The sequence below is a fragment of the Gasterosteus aculeatus genome, chromosome 9 (assembly GCF_964276395.1).
Source record: "Gasterosteus aculeatus chromosome 9, fGasAcu3.hap1.1, whole genome shotgun sequence".
Lineage (NCBI taxonomy): Eukaryota > Metazoa > Chordata > Actinopteri > Perciformes > Gasterosteidae > Gasterosteus > Gasterosteus aculeatus.
The window spans coordinates 14,350,490-14,367,184 of NC_135696.1; the positions used below are offsets into that span (position 1 = coordinate 14,350,490).

Here is a 16,695-nt window from a genome sequence, read left to right on the forward strand (position 1 = left end):
TTTTTATAGTGCTATCAAAGCAAATTATAAAATGTTGCCATGCCGTCGTCCAATACACTGAAATATTGGAGGCTTTTTAAAATTTCGTTCACTATTTTCAACCCCCGCCGCTCCTCCCTCGTGCCCAAAGCTCCCCTGCAGATTTCTGTGCATCCACACTCACAGTCTTAAAGAGAGACTGGGCACTGCTCCAACTACCATTACCTGGGCAGGCGGTGAGCCTGGATGATACTGTACAGTTTGATTTATGGCTCTGTCTATGAGCATCTGCTACATTAATAAACACCCAGGCACACACACATAATTTAACCCACACAGTTTTGAATACAAGCTGTGTCATACTTTCAGATGCATCGCTCCTGAGGATCACATTAGTTTCGGGGGAAGATCATTTTACCCACTGCCTCTTCATGTTGTGCTCATCATATGGCACAGATAGTCATTTTTTTCAAAGATGGGTTGTACGTTGTACACAAACTAAAAAAACAAACAGATTTTGTCTTATTGTTTCACGGGACGGTGCTTCAGAGGTTGTCATGGTAACTAAACCTGGATGCAGACAATGGATGGAGTCGCTCTCTTTTTTTTTTGTTTTGTTTCCAGACATCCCACGGCTGATTTGTCTGAACCAGGCAAGAGGAAATAAGAAAATATATTTCTCCTCCATTGAAACGGCTGTGAATTGGGTCATCATTTTGTCCGCGACCACAGTTTCACTTTTTGAGCAAATGCATTCCGGCAAATAACAATGAGATGTCAAGTAGTACGCACCCGGGGGGACGATGGGAATGACACAGGAATAGTGCTACCGAAGAGGGAATGTTGACGCCTGCAAAGAAACAAACATTCCAACGACGTGAATTTGAGTTTCAGGCATATTTTAGAGAACAACATTGGTTGACGTCATGTATAAAATGTTCATTATACTGAAATCTTTTTCATTTTCCTCATTGAGTTTATTATATGCAGGACCTTGGTATCGCCCTTTAGGTGTAGCCTACATGAGGCTCACAGCCTCAGCTGACTAAATCATTAATCAAGATGCCTTTACCACAGGGAATTGTTTCACTTCAAAACGTGTGTGTGTGTGTGCACGTTTGTGTAGGAAGGCAAATCATTTACAGCGAAAAAAAATTCTGTGCGTGTCGCGTCTTAATCTGACGCGCTTTCGCTGTTTTCCTCCTCTTTTTAACCTCATTCCCAAATAAGCAACACCGCTCAAAATATTCACATACTGTGTCATTTCTGAAGCAAGTTGGAGACATCAGGAGAATAGAGTTGGATTGTTAACTGAAAACGTCCCTGTCTATGACTTTTGTCTTTGTTCAGACAGCAGTTCTCATCGTAAGTCTTGTTTATGCTTCTACCTAGCTTGATCGCATGTTTTAGGGGTAAGACACATATGCCTTATAGTGGAAATGAATTCATTGTGGACATTGTGAGATAATTAATGATCTAGGAAGTGCACACTTTCAGTTTAAATCCTGCTAGCAACCCTATTTTACCAGAAAACCAATAAATTTCATGGCAATGTTTGTTACCTATGTGATGTGAATCCAACCAACAGGGAAATACCACTCGACTTGATAATAGTCGAGTACAATGATGGTCTTACATTGGTGAAAGGAAGACATTTACACACATGAACGCCTTTTCCAAGATATGTCCTTTTAGTTGATGTGCAGCAGAGTAATCATCATCTTGGAAGTTCATTTGAACGTTCTTTATTTTGATTGTATCGTTGAATACATTGAACTGTACGTTCATCCTAGGAGCTATAACCGCGGACAAAGGTATCCTATGTGCTGGTCTATGTACAGTACATATGTGTCTTCATTGCCGCAGCGCATTTGAGCTTTTTTTTTTTTTTGAAATTGCCTGGAGATTCATGCTCGGTGTTCTTCTAGTTTCTAACCATAGTACATGTTAATATGTATTTACATATTCATTAATTATATTCCCCTTTTCTTTTGCGTTTGATGAGAATACGTTGTCTCATGGCAACTGTGATGATAAAAGCAGTAGTTTGAATGTGTTTGACTTTGAGTGTGAAAGGTGTAAAAGTAAGTAAATGGTGTGTTTTTTTCACTCCAGTATGAGACACAGTTAGAAGCTAATTTGTGTTTCAGTTGGCTACAATTTGTGCACAATAATGTTTGATTGCAATCCACTTATTCTGTTTTTTGGGATTGGATATAATTAAGATGACTTGGTGCCCCCCACCCTCACTCCGTTTCTGGTCTGATTACCTATTCAGAAATTACAACCAAACATTTATTCTTGCACATTCTGAGGTTGGAGAATGACCACGTTTTTGACACCAGTTTTGTATTTATGTCCTGTTAAAGCGATTAAATAAGGGCCTTTGTGTTCGTCTTTGTTCACATTTTGTGTTTTGACCCATAAGGCTCATTGAAAGTACTTTTCAACCTTCAAGTGCGATGCGTCTTACTTAAAATGATATGACTATTAAACATTCAGCACAGATGCTGTCCTGTGAGGACCAAATGTCCTGTTTTTCTGTATAACAGTTCAGCGCTACCGAGTTTACTTCACAGTAGAATACAAACCCAAAGTAAAAGCGTTTTACATGGTTGTATCTTGAGAGGTAATGGTACGGAGCATTTGTTATGGATTTAGCAAATTCATTTTAATTGAAGAACTCTTTTAATCAAGGCGCAGGTAGCGATGTGTTATTACGCGCTGCGTGGTTTCCTTAGCGAGTTTAGTACGCTGCTGCGATGGTTTTGTCCCTGACCCTTTAGACGGCGGATCATATCGCATTGTTGCCAGGTACCTCTCGACCATGCCTGTGCCCTGTTTCCTGAGATGTGTCTCAGTCTGGACAATGTCCCTGGACAGTGTACACACAACGAAAAAAATAAATGGAAAACGTTTTATATAATCAGTCTTTTCCTCGGCTGTGTCGATGAGCAGCTGAACAACGGTTTGGATGTTTGTGTGTCATTGACAAGGTACATGCAGCACAAGGTGAAGCCGCGGTTTCTTTATCTCTGAAATCCTTTGGCAGCCCGATCCTTGAGTCATAGTATGTCATCTGGAGTACAGGTTGCTGTACGCAACACGTGCGTATGCCCACGCTCGTATGCTAAGAAGGACGAAGCGGGGAGAAATGCAGGATTGGGGCTGTATTTTTGAATTCGGCTGTTATTTATTTCCTCCTTTCAAAAAGAGTGCGTCCCCTGGGGTTCCACAGGAATTACAATATGTTCTCATTTTATTTTTGTACAAAGTGAGGACTGAGGTTGTGGTAGGCTGCACGGACTGTAAAGCCCCTTGAGGTGAGCTTGATTGATTTGCCTAAAAAGCTCCATATCTGGTAAAACCCCCAGAAAGCCTCACACTGACGGGATGGTATCGGGATATGTTCTTTTGTCACACAATAACAGTTGTAAATAAAACAACATTCACCCACTAGACTAATTTATTTGTCCATTCACAATTTACTGACTTAAGGTGATTTAACGTATACAATGTTATGTAACTCTCTCACACACACGCACACATAATTAGTCTGTGACAGTAGAAGGCTGAACCCTAACCCTGAGTCAGCCGCTCTTCATTAAGGTCAATCAATCAGAGACTAATGCGCCTCCTGGCAAGTGTGGACAGAGCTTTGTCAAACAGCATAATGCTCACAATCAGTGAAACCCTGGATTGGGGTCCCCAAAAGCGATACTGTGGTATGTTCGCAACTAGTTGAACTCTCCTTAGAGCAACAGTTGTCAAATATTGGATAAGTCCTGGAAGGCGCATTTGACAAAGGATGATATGACATGTTCCCCGTCTTACTGGTTGATGCCCCAAACTAGGGTCAAACTAATAGCCTCACCCTTTGTGGGTGAGGTTATCTGTTGGCCAAGGTGGCCTCCGGCACTGATGCAATGTCAAAATCAACTTTCACATTGCATTATGGGCTTAATAGAATGGAGGAAAACACTTAACTATTTCCTTAGCTTGCAGGTACAAACTGTCTAACAAGTCAGTGCAAAGACATCATGAAACTACAAGACATCTGTTTAACATTGGGATAAGTTAGGTGAGGGGACATTTAAAAAAAATTAAAATAATAATACATTTGACCTAGCACCAGGTTGGGGAAAAAGTAGTCTTTTCTTGAAGAAATTACAGGAATTGATCACATAATCACCATTTGTTGGTCAGAGAGCTCAGAAAAAAATCAATCTATATACTGTATAATGTTAAATATCTGATTAGTGAAATTTTATTTTAGTCCTGTAATTTGGAATATACTGTATTTGAAGATGTATTCATATCTATATATATATATATAGATAGATAATTTAAGCAAAAGTCCCCAACATGAATCTTGTCGAGGGAACTGACACTCTTTTAGTGAGTTTCTTGGAGGATGACTTCAGCCATTGCCAATTACTTTGAAAACCTCTCAGCCTTTGTCAACTCGCTATTTACAGCTCTTTATACTGCTGCGGCCTATACTGCCGATTCCTGAAAGCCACCCACAATTACAACCTGACATCCTGTGTGGAGAAAAGCACATTTTCCTCTCATGTTGAGCTGCGTTGTGATCAATTTATTTTCCCTCGTAAAGCTTTTATTTCAGAGTAGTAGATGTCAACCAAAGAAGAACCATTATACTGTACAACAAAGTCGGAGGAGGAACACAAGATGGTTTATTATAGTATTACATTAACTTGATGAAAAACTACCTAGTAGCAAAAGTCATGTGCAGCCTTTCTCTACTTTTTTTCACGGGAATGTATTTCCTTTAGGCAACAATGGTCATTAGATTATAACTTCCATATTGCATAGTGACTCACAATTTCATTATTAGATACTTTCTCATTAATGTAACTTATATCTTAAAAGTGTATTTCTTGTCCCTGTCCCATTTTGCTAAATAAAGTTGTGCACCTCTCTGGATACAGCAGGAACATGGCTAGTAGGTAGCAATCATTCAAAAAGGTAGTTTGCAGACAGTTAACAATTAAAAATTTAAAAGGTTTTTACAGCTTCTCCAGCTGTGGGGGGAGTTGTAATATTACCTTTTGTTTTTTGATAATATAAATATATATCTAAGGCTATATAGAGTGTAAGAGTGGCTTCATGTGTTCTGCTTTCATCATTCCTTCATGATATGAACAGGAACAAGAACATTGTTAGAAACGCCTTGATATGAAAAGGTCACATATTGGGAGATCTCACTTGTTGTAAGCTAGCTGCGGTGTATGTTTAACCACTATTGACATCCTTTCTCCATAACGCCTAGTTTAGCTCATTGTTTTGTCATTTTGCCATTTCGAATTCCTTTCTTCTAGCTTTCCCTCCGATCTATTATTCTTTTTCTTCCTGAATACCCAAACTCTCTCTCCCTTATCTTTGTCTTTCTTCTTTTATTCGGCAAAATCTTGTATTTTCTCTTCCCTGCCAGCTGCGAAAGTGGGTTATGCTTGGTGCTTGCTCTCTTGTACCTTGCATGTTATTGTGCATCATTTGACAGGCTGTCATCCTGCCCCAGAATTAGACTGGCTAAGGGGAGACCTAACACCGTACCTTTGCTCTGTGCTGTTAGCCAACACTTGTCTTGATTACTACAGAGCCACAGTTAGCGGTTGCTGAAGCTTAGGACGCTTATTCTTATTTCGTTAGTTTGGTAGATCCTGGGTGGAAAGACTACACTCGAACCACTATTAGATAAACATCCCCTCGTCAATAGATGGAAAGGGGGTTGGATAAAATCACTCGTACCTGTTGTGCCCTGTGAGTTTATCCACTGATTCATGGTATCTTTCTGGATTGAAATGAATATCTGTACAATTTACATTATTACCAGGTTGAAACCATACGTTAAAATCATATATGGAAAAGCAATTTCCCTCTTGGTGAGATTGGAATCTGATTGCTGTTTACCTTTTCTCCATGCTCTATTTTAGTCATGGTGGGTGATTTTTTTTGGAACGATTAAGCCTCACTCTGTGCGGCAATTTGCATACATCTTAATAAACCTGTAAACAAACAACATTTAGTATTCCCCTCTCCGAAAAAATCGATAATCTGAGATTGTGTTTGCATATTTTGCGTGTATATTTTCCATGTAGCACGCCGTTGATTGATTTAAGCCTTTGTTTCTGTCCTGACCTTCTCCCTGTCTCTTTTCGCCCTTCAGAACAAGATCATTCTGGACCCTCTGACATTCAGCGAGGCTCGTTTCCGTCCCTCTCTGGAGGAGCGCTTGGAGAGCATCATAAGTGGTGCCGCTCTGATGGCGGATTCCTCGTGCACACGTGACGACCGCCGCGAACGCATCGTGGCCGAGTGCAACGCCGTCCGACAGGCCCTGCAAGACTTGTTGAGCGAGTACATGAACAATGTAAGTGTCCTCTCTGATGATTTGATAATCTCTGGCTGAGTGCAACTGCAAACTCAGATCACAAATGCGCCGTGGAGGCGTGTTGCTGATCGCCTTTGTCTTCTCTGCTTCGTCGGGACCACACTGCTCTCTCTCTTTCAACGCGTTTGCTTGTCCGACATTGTTGGTGACAGGCAGAATCAAACACTTTTCACCACTTTATTTCAAACATGATGTTTTCGCCCATGATATTTTTACCTGCCGTCAAGTGTTGTATTTAAAGCAAAAGCCTTGTGATTAGGCCAACACAGCCTCACTCAACCAGGAAGGATGTCCTTTGTATTTTTTTTAAGGCAAATGATGATGAACTATTGTTCAAGCCGCGTTACATGTTAGTTAGTTCTTTGCCCCAAATTGCCCATTTTTCCGACCACTTTGGTATTTTTGTTCTTAGAGTAGTGCGACAGGTGCAAAGGTGGGAGGAGATGAGAAGATGAAAGGTAAGCCTGTGGTGAAAATGAGCCCTTTGACATGCTTAGAAAAAGACATGTGTGGACTAGGTCTATTTCTAGCATTAATTTGTTGATAACGTCATGTCCCCATTATGATGGAAATGATGGGCTTTTGGCTTGATGCCGTATTGCTAATGCACACATTTGCATATAGCGACTGTTAAGCTGTTGGGCAGCAGCATTGTTTCATAGAAGCCGCTCTCCCTTTGCTGAGCCGTTTTTATCATGCGGCCTGTTTAAGGGTTTTACGTCTGGCCAAGAGTGATCAATCAGATGCTTCCTTAACAGACCCCTGTGTGCATATGGAGCTATGCGTTTTTCTCAATACAACCAAAAATACCAAATTCACTTGGGTACAGCCATTGACCTCGCACTGATAATTTAGTTCTTTGTGCTGAATTCTGCGATTGCCCCATTAAAGAGGAGCCTTGAGATTTCTGAAAGGTTCTAATTACAAAGGTTTTATCTTCGTAATAGTGGTGGACTCATTGTTGCATTTAACTGCAGAGAAAACTGTTGGCACAATACTTGAAGTATGTTTCCAGCTAACACATTCATATGCGTACCTGGAGAAATTAATCTGAATAAATGGCACAAAATGTAAAAAGATTATCCAGGGGTTTACGGCTAACAAACAACTCATTCAACTTAATCACAAAAATACCCTTACAAGTGGGGTACTTTATTCCCATTAACTGATTCCAAACTATGCAGTATAACCTTAATTCAAATTTACATGTAAACTATAACGTTTGAGTAAATGACTGTATTACATATCATTTTTAATTAAATTAAAAAAGTAAATTACTTAAATGATGATAAAGAACAGTTTACGCTGTGTTAATTTCAGAAAGAAAGCTGTAGTATATATACAGTATTTATATGTAATTCAATTCAATTCAATTAGAATGAATACATTTTTCTTTTTACAATAACATTCTTTCGAGGTTTTCATGGAAATGATAACGGAGAGTTAATGTTGAGATGTTAACATAGCAACCCTGCAGGTGCCCTCAACAGAGCCCCATCTCTGAAAATATAACGTTTGCAGTGGGCCACCTACTAGGCCAGCCTGAATCATTTGATAACATCCAAATGACTTCAGCGCTTGGTGAGTTATTGCTGTGTACAACGTGCCTGTAATGTACCTGTATGTTCTACTAAACTGGGACTCAGAGTCCACAGTGGTCATTTTAGCCTCAGGTATTATTGCCATCGGTGGAGGAAGAAGCTCGGGAGATGTGCTATGCTGCTGGTGGTAAATTAAGAATGAATAGAAATGTGTTTTCCTAAGAACCTGTTGCCCTGTCCTTTGTTTTCAGCTGCTTAGTTTCATCTTTGTGAACCATTACTGGCACATCAGTACTGCTGCTGTGTCAAATAGGTAACCGCGCGTGGGACTGTGTGGGAAAAGTGAGGCGCTCTCATGACACTTTATTTGGGTGAATATTATAAAAAACTCAATATTTAAACCTGCACCATCTAATGCATTTAGGGTTTTGTTTGATGGGCCAATAGGACATTTTTAAAGATAATGCTTGGAATTATCTGCATGGTTTGCTGTCCTAGGTTGATCCAGTGTACATCGAGTGTCATTTCTGGCCATCGAGCAATTAGCAAGAAAGCTATATCATATTCAACCAAATGATATGTATTTACTTTGGCATCTGAGCTCATGAAGTAGCCTACAAATAATGTGGTGCTAGGTAAGGGTCCTCATTAGATTAGAGATCCTCTCTAGTTTTAACATAATATTAACAGTGCCACAGCATCAGTTTCTACACAAGCTATTTGGCGGAATAACCTGTAAGTGTTGTCAAAGCTTTGCTAATTGTTTTATCCCCTTGTTGTTTTCAACATTTTGTATTCTGCTGTGTCACACGCCAGTTCGCACAGGGGAACATAATGCTCTCCTTTAAAAGTGATCACTAATATTTTTGACATGAATGCCGTCGGTCTCTTTTTACTATGGAACTTGACTTTGTGACGATCTGCTCGAAAGAAGGCATCAAATCAGCGCAGCCATCGTTTGCCTCGAGAATGGTGTAAATGCCACCTACATTGTATTTGTTCACTTGCTCTTTAAACAAAAAGCATCATATGCGTGTTCGTGGACACTCGGATGCCCCTTTCTCCTCCTAAGGCAAAGCAGCAAGTAATTGTGCCTTGCTTCATTAGGCCCGTGAGTTGTGTTTCAGAGGCTACAGCTGGGAGATTTCTGACAGCCCTTGGCTGTCCTAGCAAATAAGAGACACAAGACACAAAAAACAGAACGCTTCCACTCCCCGGCGCAGCATCCCCTGTGAGGGTGAATCAACAACCACAGGTTGAAATGGAAGTTCCCAGGCCTGCACATGAGGTGTATTATTCCATAAATAATATACACAAAAATAGCTATGATGACATTAAATCAAACTCCTCTCCAAAATGCTTTAAATTCATTCCTTCATTTTTAAGAGAAGTTTTAACTGTTTTCGTTACATGTAACACACATTACTGTGACCTGGCTTAACGGAAATTGTGCTGGCAAATTACAGGTCAGTTTGTCAAATACAAGGTTTTACCTCGAACTGACTGCTGAAGAGAAATCAACCAGTAAAAAGTCATAGCATAGCTTTTGATAGTTGGTCCCAGTGCACATGATGAGATTTTCTAACTGCTAATGCAAATTCTAATTTGAAATAAGAAACAGACTGAACAGACTGGCAAGTGTCTGGATCATGTGTGAACCCAATTAGACAACCCTGCAAAAGTACAACCGTAACCGCTGAGAAACCACCATAGATTATGGGTAATGAATGAAAGTCCTTGCCAATGAAGTAGATCCAAGCTGGAGAGTATAGAAATAGCTCTCAGCTCAATATGGAAAGTATTACTTTTAACCAAATTTTTATCACAAAAAACATCTGGACGCAGGCTTCCCCCCAGCTTAATGTTATCAGTTGCCACTGACATTACAGCAAAAGTCTCTTTGTTCAAAGTTTTCTGAGGTAATGACTGGACAGATTACCTTTGCCTTTATGTTTCCTCCCGCTTCTACATTCAGCCAGCCAGCCCCCTTCCCGCTGCCCACATACACATTTTTATAGGAAGCTTAAACCACAGCACAAGGTTAATCAATGTGGTAGCTGGCAATAAATTAGGTTCAAGTGACAGGAGAATGTCCATACCTGTCTCTATTGCTGGTGATCTGTGATTGGTGACAGCAGGCCCGGCTCCCCGGCTGGTGCTGAATCATCAGCAGCAGCTGATTTAGTTACGGCAGCTCTGACGGGGCCAATCTATCAATTGATCTTGGGAGTAATGCATTACCAGCTCGGGTCAAGTGAGCCTGGGCGGAATGCAGCCACAGCCAGAAACCACGGCAGGTGAGAAGGCACAATTCAGGCATGCGTGAGGATGAGCGGGGAGAAGGATTTAGGGTGTGCGATCGCAAGTGCACTAATCTCACTGTTAGCTGGATGTGGCACATCAAACAAAAAAACAGGGCTTGTGAGTTAGGAGGATCGTCGGGGAGAGACTGATGGCATTCTTGCTCACACAGCTCATCTTGAAGTTGCCACATAAAATGCTAGGAGTGAGTGATACACGCTGTAACCCGTTTCAGCTCCCGGTGTTTGCTGCCCACATCCGATGCGTGTCCTCTTAACCTCCGCCTGGTTTTATAGGGGAAATGAGAGTGCTTTAGTTAGGACAAAGATTAAAAGAGAGAGGGGTATGGATGGCAATACAAAGTTACTGAACTTTTAGCATTGGCAGGCGCAGGGAAGGGAAGTTGTAGATAGTGATTAATAGTGAGCCATTATATACTCATATATTAGAGAAGTGAAATTGCCCGACAGTTGGACAAAGGTTGTTTTTTACACTGTTTTTGTAAAACAGATTATCTGCACGCTGTGACTGTTTTCCTTCTCCGGCGACTGTCCGTGTTCACTGATGAATTGCGTCAGGATTCCCTCCATGGTGCCAGTCAAAGCAAAAGCCAGTTTTGTAGTAGACCAAATTGAACATTAATGATCCCCTAAAAATCTGTGTCAATACATCTGCCTGTTACAATTACTGAACAAGGCACTGTGGTTGTTTGAAACTCCGCTTCCCATCTGAGACAATCTCTGTCTCAGATGGGAAGCGTCAGTCTGGCCAGATAAGCCAAACACATTCAGCCGTTGCCCAAACTGTCTGTCCTGATTATACAATATGTTCGTGCCGAACAAAACCCAACACTGCCGAGGTAAAACAGCCAAATACAGGACAGGCCCGCCGCGCTTTTTAATCTTTCTTGTGTTCACAGTGCAACATGATCTCAGTGTCACTAAAGTTTGAGGAAAGAAGCCGAACAAAACAGACCTGATCAATAACTCCTCGGTCCCCGCGCTTCGTTGTCCATCACCATAAGCCGGCTGAAGGACACGGCTGGAACAGATGCAAGGAGGCTGAGTTTACCGTGACAGGGTTTTCTAAGGCTAATTGGCTGCGTGCATGATCAAAATGATGACAGGGATAGGTTGCATCACAAGGGACTTGGCATTACTGTTGGTTTGTTTGGATCTAAACTGTAGCTTGTGTCATTGTAACATAATATATTGTTATATAAACACTGTGTATCTAGTAATTAGTCGAATAGGAATACATACAAAAACCCAACAGTAGCTTAGTGGGATAGTCGTATCGTTAAAGGGAGCGCATCATTACAGCGGCCGTCGGAGACCGATGCTGCTAATCAAGGGTGTTACAGAAAGTCAGGTGTCTTAGGTGAAATAATGAACCAGCCTGGCTTAGGTTTTAACCAATAAACAGTATAGAGTACACTAGTAGAGATATGTGCACCGAGGAAACCCATTAAATATGAATAACACTATAACAATCGATAATTTGTGTGTTCCCTTCATATCCTCCTCAGTAGTAAGCCATGGAAGTTTCATTACTATTCTAAGTAAGCATATTATTTTCTTCTTACAGCAGTATAAATGTTTACATTACATTACATAAAATAATTCTTTGGTACTAGTTTTAATGTCAGAGTAGAGTAGAGTTAATACAAATCTTGATGTAACGATTAGTGGCCGAATTTGCAGCTCCTCCTCTCTCTTTTCAGTTATTCCCTCTCTATTTTCCCAATTGTCCTCACATCATGGTCCTTCCACACTCTGCGCTCACACCCACGTTAAATGTCCCGGGCCAGGCAATACATCATTGGTTCCCCATGGCGTCGCATGCCCTCCCTCCCATCTGTCAACACCTAATGCGCCACACGACAAGCTGCAATCCACTGTGCACCAACCACTCACTCTGAACAGCGCGGCTTTCTCAGCCACTGAAGGCTGGCTCAAAGACACAGCCCCTGGAGGTGATTGACCAGCATGCCCAGGTAAAATCTGTAAGTCAATTTAGTCCCCCCCCCCCCCCCCCCCACCCCCTTTGTACCTACCATTTAAATTGAGAGCAGGTTGGATAAAACGGAAAGCAACTGACCCACACTGAAGGTCCTCTACTGAGATATGAAGGCGACATGCCGGTGAAAGGAGCAATGAGGTTTCCTGCTGTTACACATTCACCGAACAACTCGTAGGTTTTAAAAGTCCTTTCTCATTCTGCTCCAATTCTTTTGTGCGACCCTCCCCATTTATGTGGGAATGCATTCATTTCAATGTTCCTTCAAGGCCTTCGGACAAAACTAATTGCAGCTTTCAACCACGAAGCAAGCAGCGCTTGTACGGTTTCCACCTTTTCATTCTGCGTCAATGTAGCTGCAAATTTCTTTGCCCGGTTGTCAGAACCGTTCACGTTACAGTCACAAAACCTTTGAGATGAGTCGTTTGGACCAAACTGAAGGCAGAGTTTGAAGAGGCACATGGTCCCAGAAAGGGGGCAAAATGGCTCTTTTTCCAAACAAGTTACACGGCCACAGTTGTTATCGCAGCTGCTGTTATTCCCATCTGAAGATACAAACTAGTTTTGCCTTTTGCTCTTGAGTTGGTGTGTCTATTTCAATCTTTATGATTATACATGTTCTTGTATTCATAAACTAAAAGAATACTGTACAATGGTTCAACCAGACTGAAGGTATATAAAACCACCACTGTGATCACTCAAAAGCCATAGTTGAATAGTTATTGGTAAAAGAAAGAGCTTAGCATCCAGATGAGTGCAGATTTAATAGGAACGAGGTCTGGTTTTTGGTGTAGAGTGGTGTCAAGCTGACATATTAACAATTGCATAGGCTATTCTTCAAATTTAGGGATAAACGATTAGTGCATCACAACATAAATCACAGTTCAAATATCTTCATCAGACAGCAGGAGGAGATGACACAACGGCTAGTTTATTCTAAGCCCAAATGCTTTGTTGCGGTTGAATCCTGGGTTATTAGGAAATAATTCATGAAAATCATCAAATATAAAAAAGTCTATTAATTAAAAACACACTATTTTTAATCACACATTGAAAGCAGTTGTGAAAACGTGTGTTTTGATTTGTGATGTGAGTATGGAAAGGTCGGTGGAGTCTCGGCTGTGTTTGGGGAGAGAGTTCCAGAGGGAGGGGGCACATATGGAGAGGCCTGAGTCACCGGTAGGTATTTGGAGGGGCGAAGCATCAATCCTATAACTCCTGTGACCACTTTATTATAGTAAAATCATATTGACAAACACTGCAACACCATCCAATGTATCATCCCAAAACTATGATCTGTAAGAGGAACCCCAATGTACCTGAGGTCAATTGGACTCTTAGGTCCATTTTACCAATCCAATGATTGTTTGGATCCTCACAATATATCAGTTTACTTTCCCCTAACCGGATCTCTCTTTCAGCTCCTCGTGAATCTCAGAACAACACGATAGGGCTTTTGTTTAACGTGTGTGCTTACTAATTGCGCAAGTAGTATCTAGACTTCCACCCAGAGAATACTGCGTGCCTCAATCTCCATTCCAATTACGCTTAGATGTGGCTTGAAAAGAAACACAATCCTCTGTAGGCGGAAGCAAGCAACCATCAGATGGCTATCAAAGTGCCCTCGTGTCACCATCTCCAATTGAGGTGATCGGATAAATGAGACTTTAATTGGGTTTTTAGGCTAAGTCATATTAGGAGAAGTGATAGAATTACCCAGAAACGGATTAATGCAATAAAAAAGCTCTCAGATGTGGAAGCTATATTGCATTAGAAATCTGCCTGCCCTTCTTGTGTTTTCCAACCTCCCTTCAATCTCCTTCAAGGCTCGCTGTGTTGAGCACCACTAACATGATTGACATTGATAGCTGGTTGAAACTATAGAATTAACCCTAATATCATTAAATGGGCAGACATGAATCTAGAGACCTGGGCTCTTAACTGTATAAACCGCTACATGTGTTTGGTTTATGTTTGCAGGAGGCTAAATGCTTTAGGAAATCAAGCATGCAAACCACAATTGTTCCCAGCGTATGTGTGACCTTTTTGCCATGATGTGCAATGCTGAGCACATGGGCACACATTCACATCTGTGCGCATGTTGGCCTGCATACTGATTCCTCTTGATGTATTACATGAATTAGGCGATATTGTCAGATCAGTTTCCATTTCAGAACAAGCACTCATTTGAGATAAATAAGAATGGACCTGCACATTTCTATTCGTCAACTAGCATTTTTTAGGAAAAAAGAGGTTAGTCGTGGAGAGTATTATGTAGCACTGAGCAGTAATGCATTCTCTACTAATAACACGCTATTTAACTGGGACACAACCCTCACCTTTACTGAATAAAGCTTTGGTATTAGTGAGCACAAATGATGGAATGACGTTTACTCATAATCTGCTTGCCAGGTCACACATCACCCTGTTTGGCCCGGCAGATTTAGGGAAATCTGTCAGCCATGTCATCCAAATTACAAAGATGTATTTTCATACTGTTTGTTTTATTTCCCCCCAAGCTGGAAGAACATTCTGCACTAAATACAAATTGTTTTTCGTTCTAAGTTAAGGAGCCATTATTGAAGTAGTCACTTCCCTTTTCCACTACTCACCAACGTCACGGCCTCTGCACTTTAGCCACCATAATCAAGTTTGCAAAGGATGTTGGTTGAATCATGAGTCATCTGTTTTTACTTTTTTTACAATGTTTAAAAAAAGAATATAAATTCAATCGGTGTTTTGTGATGAGCTGAATTCATTGCTTTGTGTAACCAACAGCTTTATTTCTCAGTGAAAGTGTTGCACAATTAATGTCATCGCTTGTGCGTTCCGGTGTGCTTATCAAAGTAGTTTTTCTTCGCCAGCTCAAATGGCCTGGTTTACTGAAGTCACATTAAGTGATGCAGTATTAAAATTGTTCCTCACACTATCAACTTGGTGAAAATGACTGAATTGTATTATACAAAGCCAATGTGTCTTTTGCCTGCGATTGCCTAAGAATGTCAGATGCTTCACTGAGCCCTTGTTAGATCTGCAATTAGAATTCTAAAATGGACAATTTTTGTGAGTAAAGTAAAAAGTGGCAGCATTGCATAACCCCCAACCCCACTCCTGTGAGGTAAATAATAGTTTCTTAGCACTGTGAAGTTGAATCACCTTCTGGCATTTGAGGACCTTTCAAGGTAGAATTTCTTATCCGGGTAAAGCTAATTTGCAGACAATAATAGAAATCATCATGCAGTCTTGCACTTATTAGAATTTTTGCATCCGTTATTCCTCTTTTCCTTCCTACTTGGACTTATCTCTCTTTAAGTCGGACCCCTTTTCCCCTCACGCTCTGCGAATGAGCCGTTTACATTGAGTTTCTGTTCCATTGTCTGCTCCGGAGTCTTAAGGCTCCTCTGTATTCCATAGTGATTGTACGACTATCTCTCTACTATCTTTTCAGCTCTCCTCCTCTATTCTTCCTGTCCAAAGCACGGGAGGCCCTGAAACAATGGAAATGGCTCAAAGCGATCCTCGCGATAATGCAAAAGCGTCTCCCTCAACAGTGTTTGCTCCCACAAGGAGCACCGCGAGCGAGTGTTGTGTGCTGATCGAAGCCCATTACCCAGCAACGGGCCAGTTCTGTGTCGCCCACTGAGGGAACTGGAAGTGTAGCGAAGAAGGAATGAGAGCAGAGCAAGCGAGAGAAAGCATCGGGTGCAATAGTCGTGTGCTCGGATCTGAAAGGAAGTGAATGGTAAAATAGATAAGGACTAATGAGATAAAAGAAGGCGTCAGGGATGTGGGCGACACAAAACTATCTTGCTGAAATATTGCGGGAAACATTCTTGAGGTTTTATGAAAATAGGAAGAAGAAAAAAAGAATATTCGGTTCAGGCTGATGATCATCTTAAGAGTTTGTTTTGCATTCTAATCAAACCGTCACCCCGAACCACTCGTGTTGTGAGTAGTTGTACAATTTCCTTAAAAGCCCCGCATCACTAATCCACACTCAAATCAGAACACCTTAAAAAACATTTTTTTCGCATTATGTGAATGGGTCTATTTAGTTAGAAGCTGTAAATACTTGTTTATTTTCTATTTTGGATCAGTAATCAATTCAAATTCATCCTGTGACTTCATTACGTTCATGGAGAAATCGCCAAGCAGATGGAGCTGGTATAATATCGATTTTTGACCCCTCTTACATTTTTATAATATTGTTACTCTGCAGCAGTCAGATTTCATTACACCCCGTGGATCCATATAAAAGCCCAATCTCATCTTTGTGTCACTAATAAAGTGATTACATTGGACGAAGAAAAGGTCTGAAATGCTTTTCCATGGCTTCTTGTTGATAATTCCCTGCAGTACTGGGAAAATATGGGTGACTATTGTGTCAGAGAAGAATGACTGGAGGTCGTGCTGTTTGAGCGGACTTTATAGCTCACTGAC

At 41.0% G+C, this 16,695-nt stretch overlaps 1 protein-coding gene across 3 annotated transcripts in view; it reads left to right on the forward strand.

The window, feature by feature from the left end:
* ctnna2 (catenin (cadherin-associated protein), alpha 2) overlaps positions 1 to 16,695 on the forward strand; it is a 224,977-nt gene that overhangs the window by 52,654 nt on the left and 155,628 nt on the right. For all 3 annotated transcript variants that reach the window (XM_040186278.2, XM_078109035.1, XM_078109034.1), the window contains one exon: positions 6,170 to 6,373. In XM_040186278.2, coding sequence (XP_040042212.2) covers positions 6,170 to 6,373 — 204 coding nt within the window. The remainder of the gene's footprint in view (positions 1 to 6,169; positions 6,374 to 16,695) is intronic.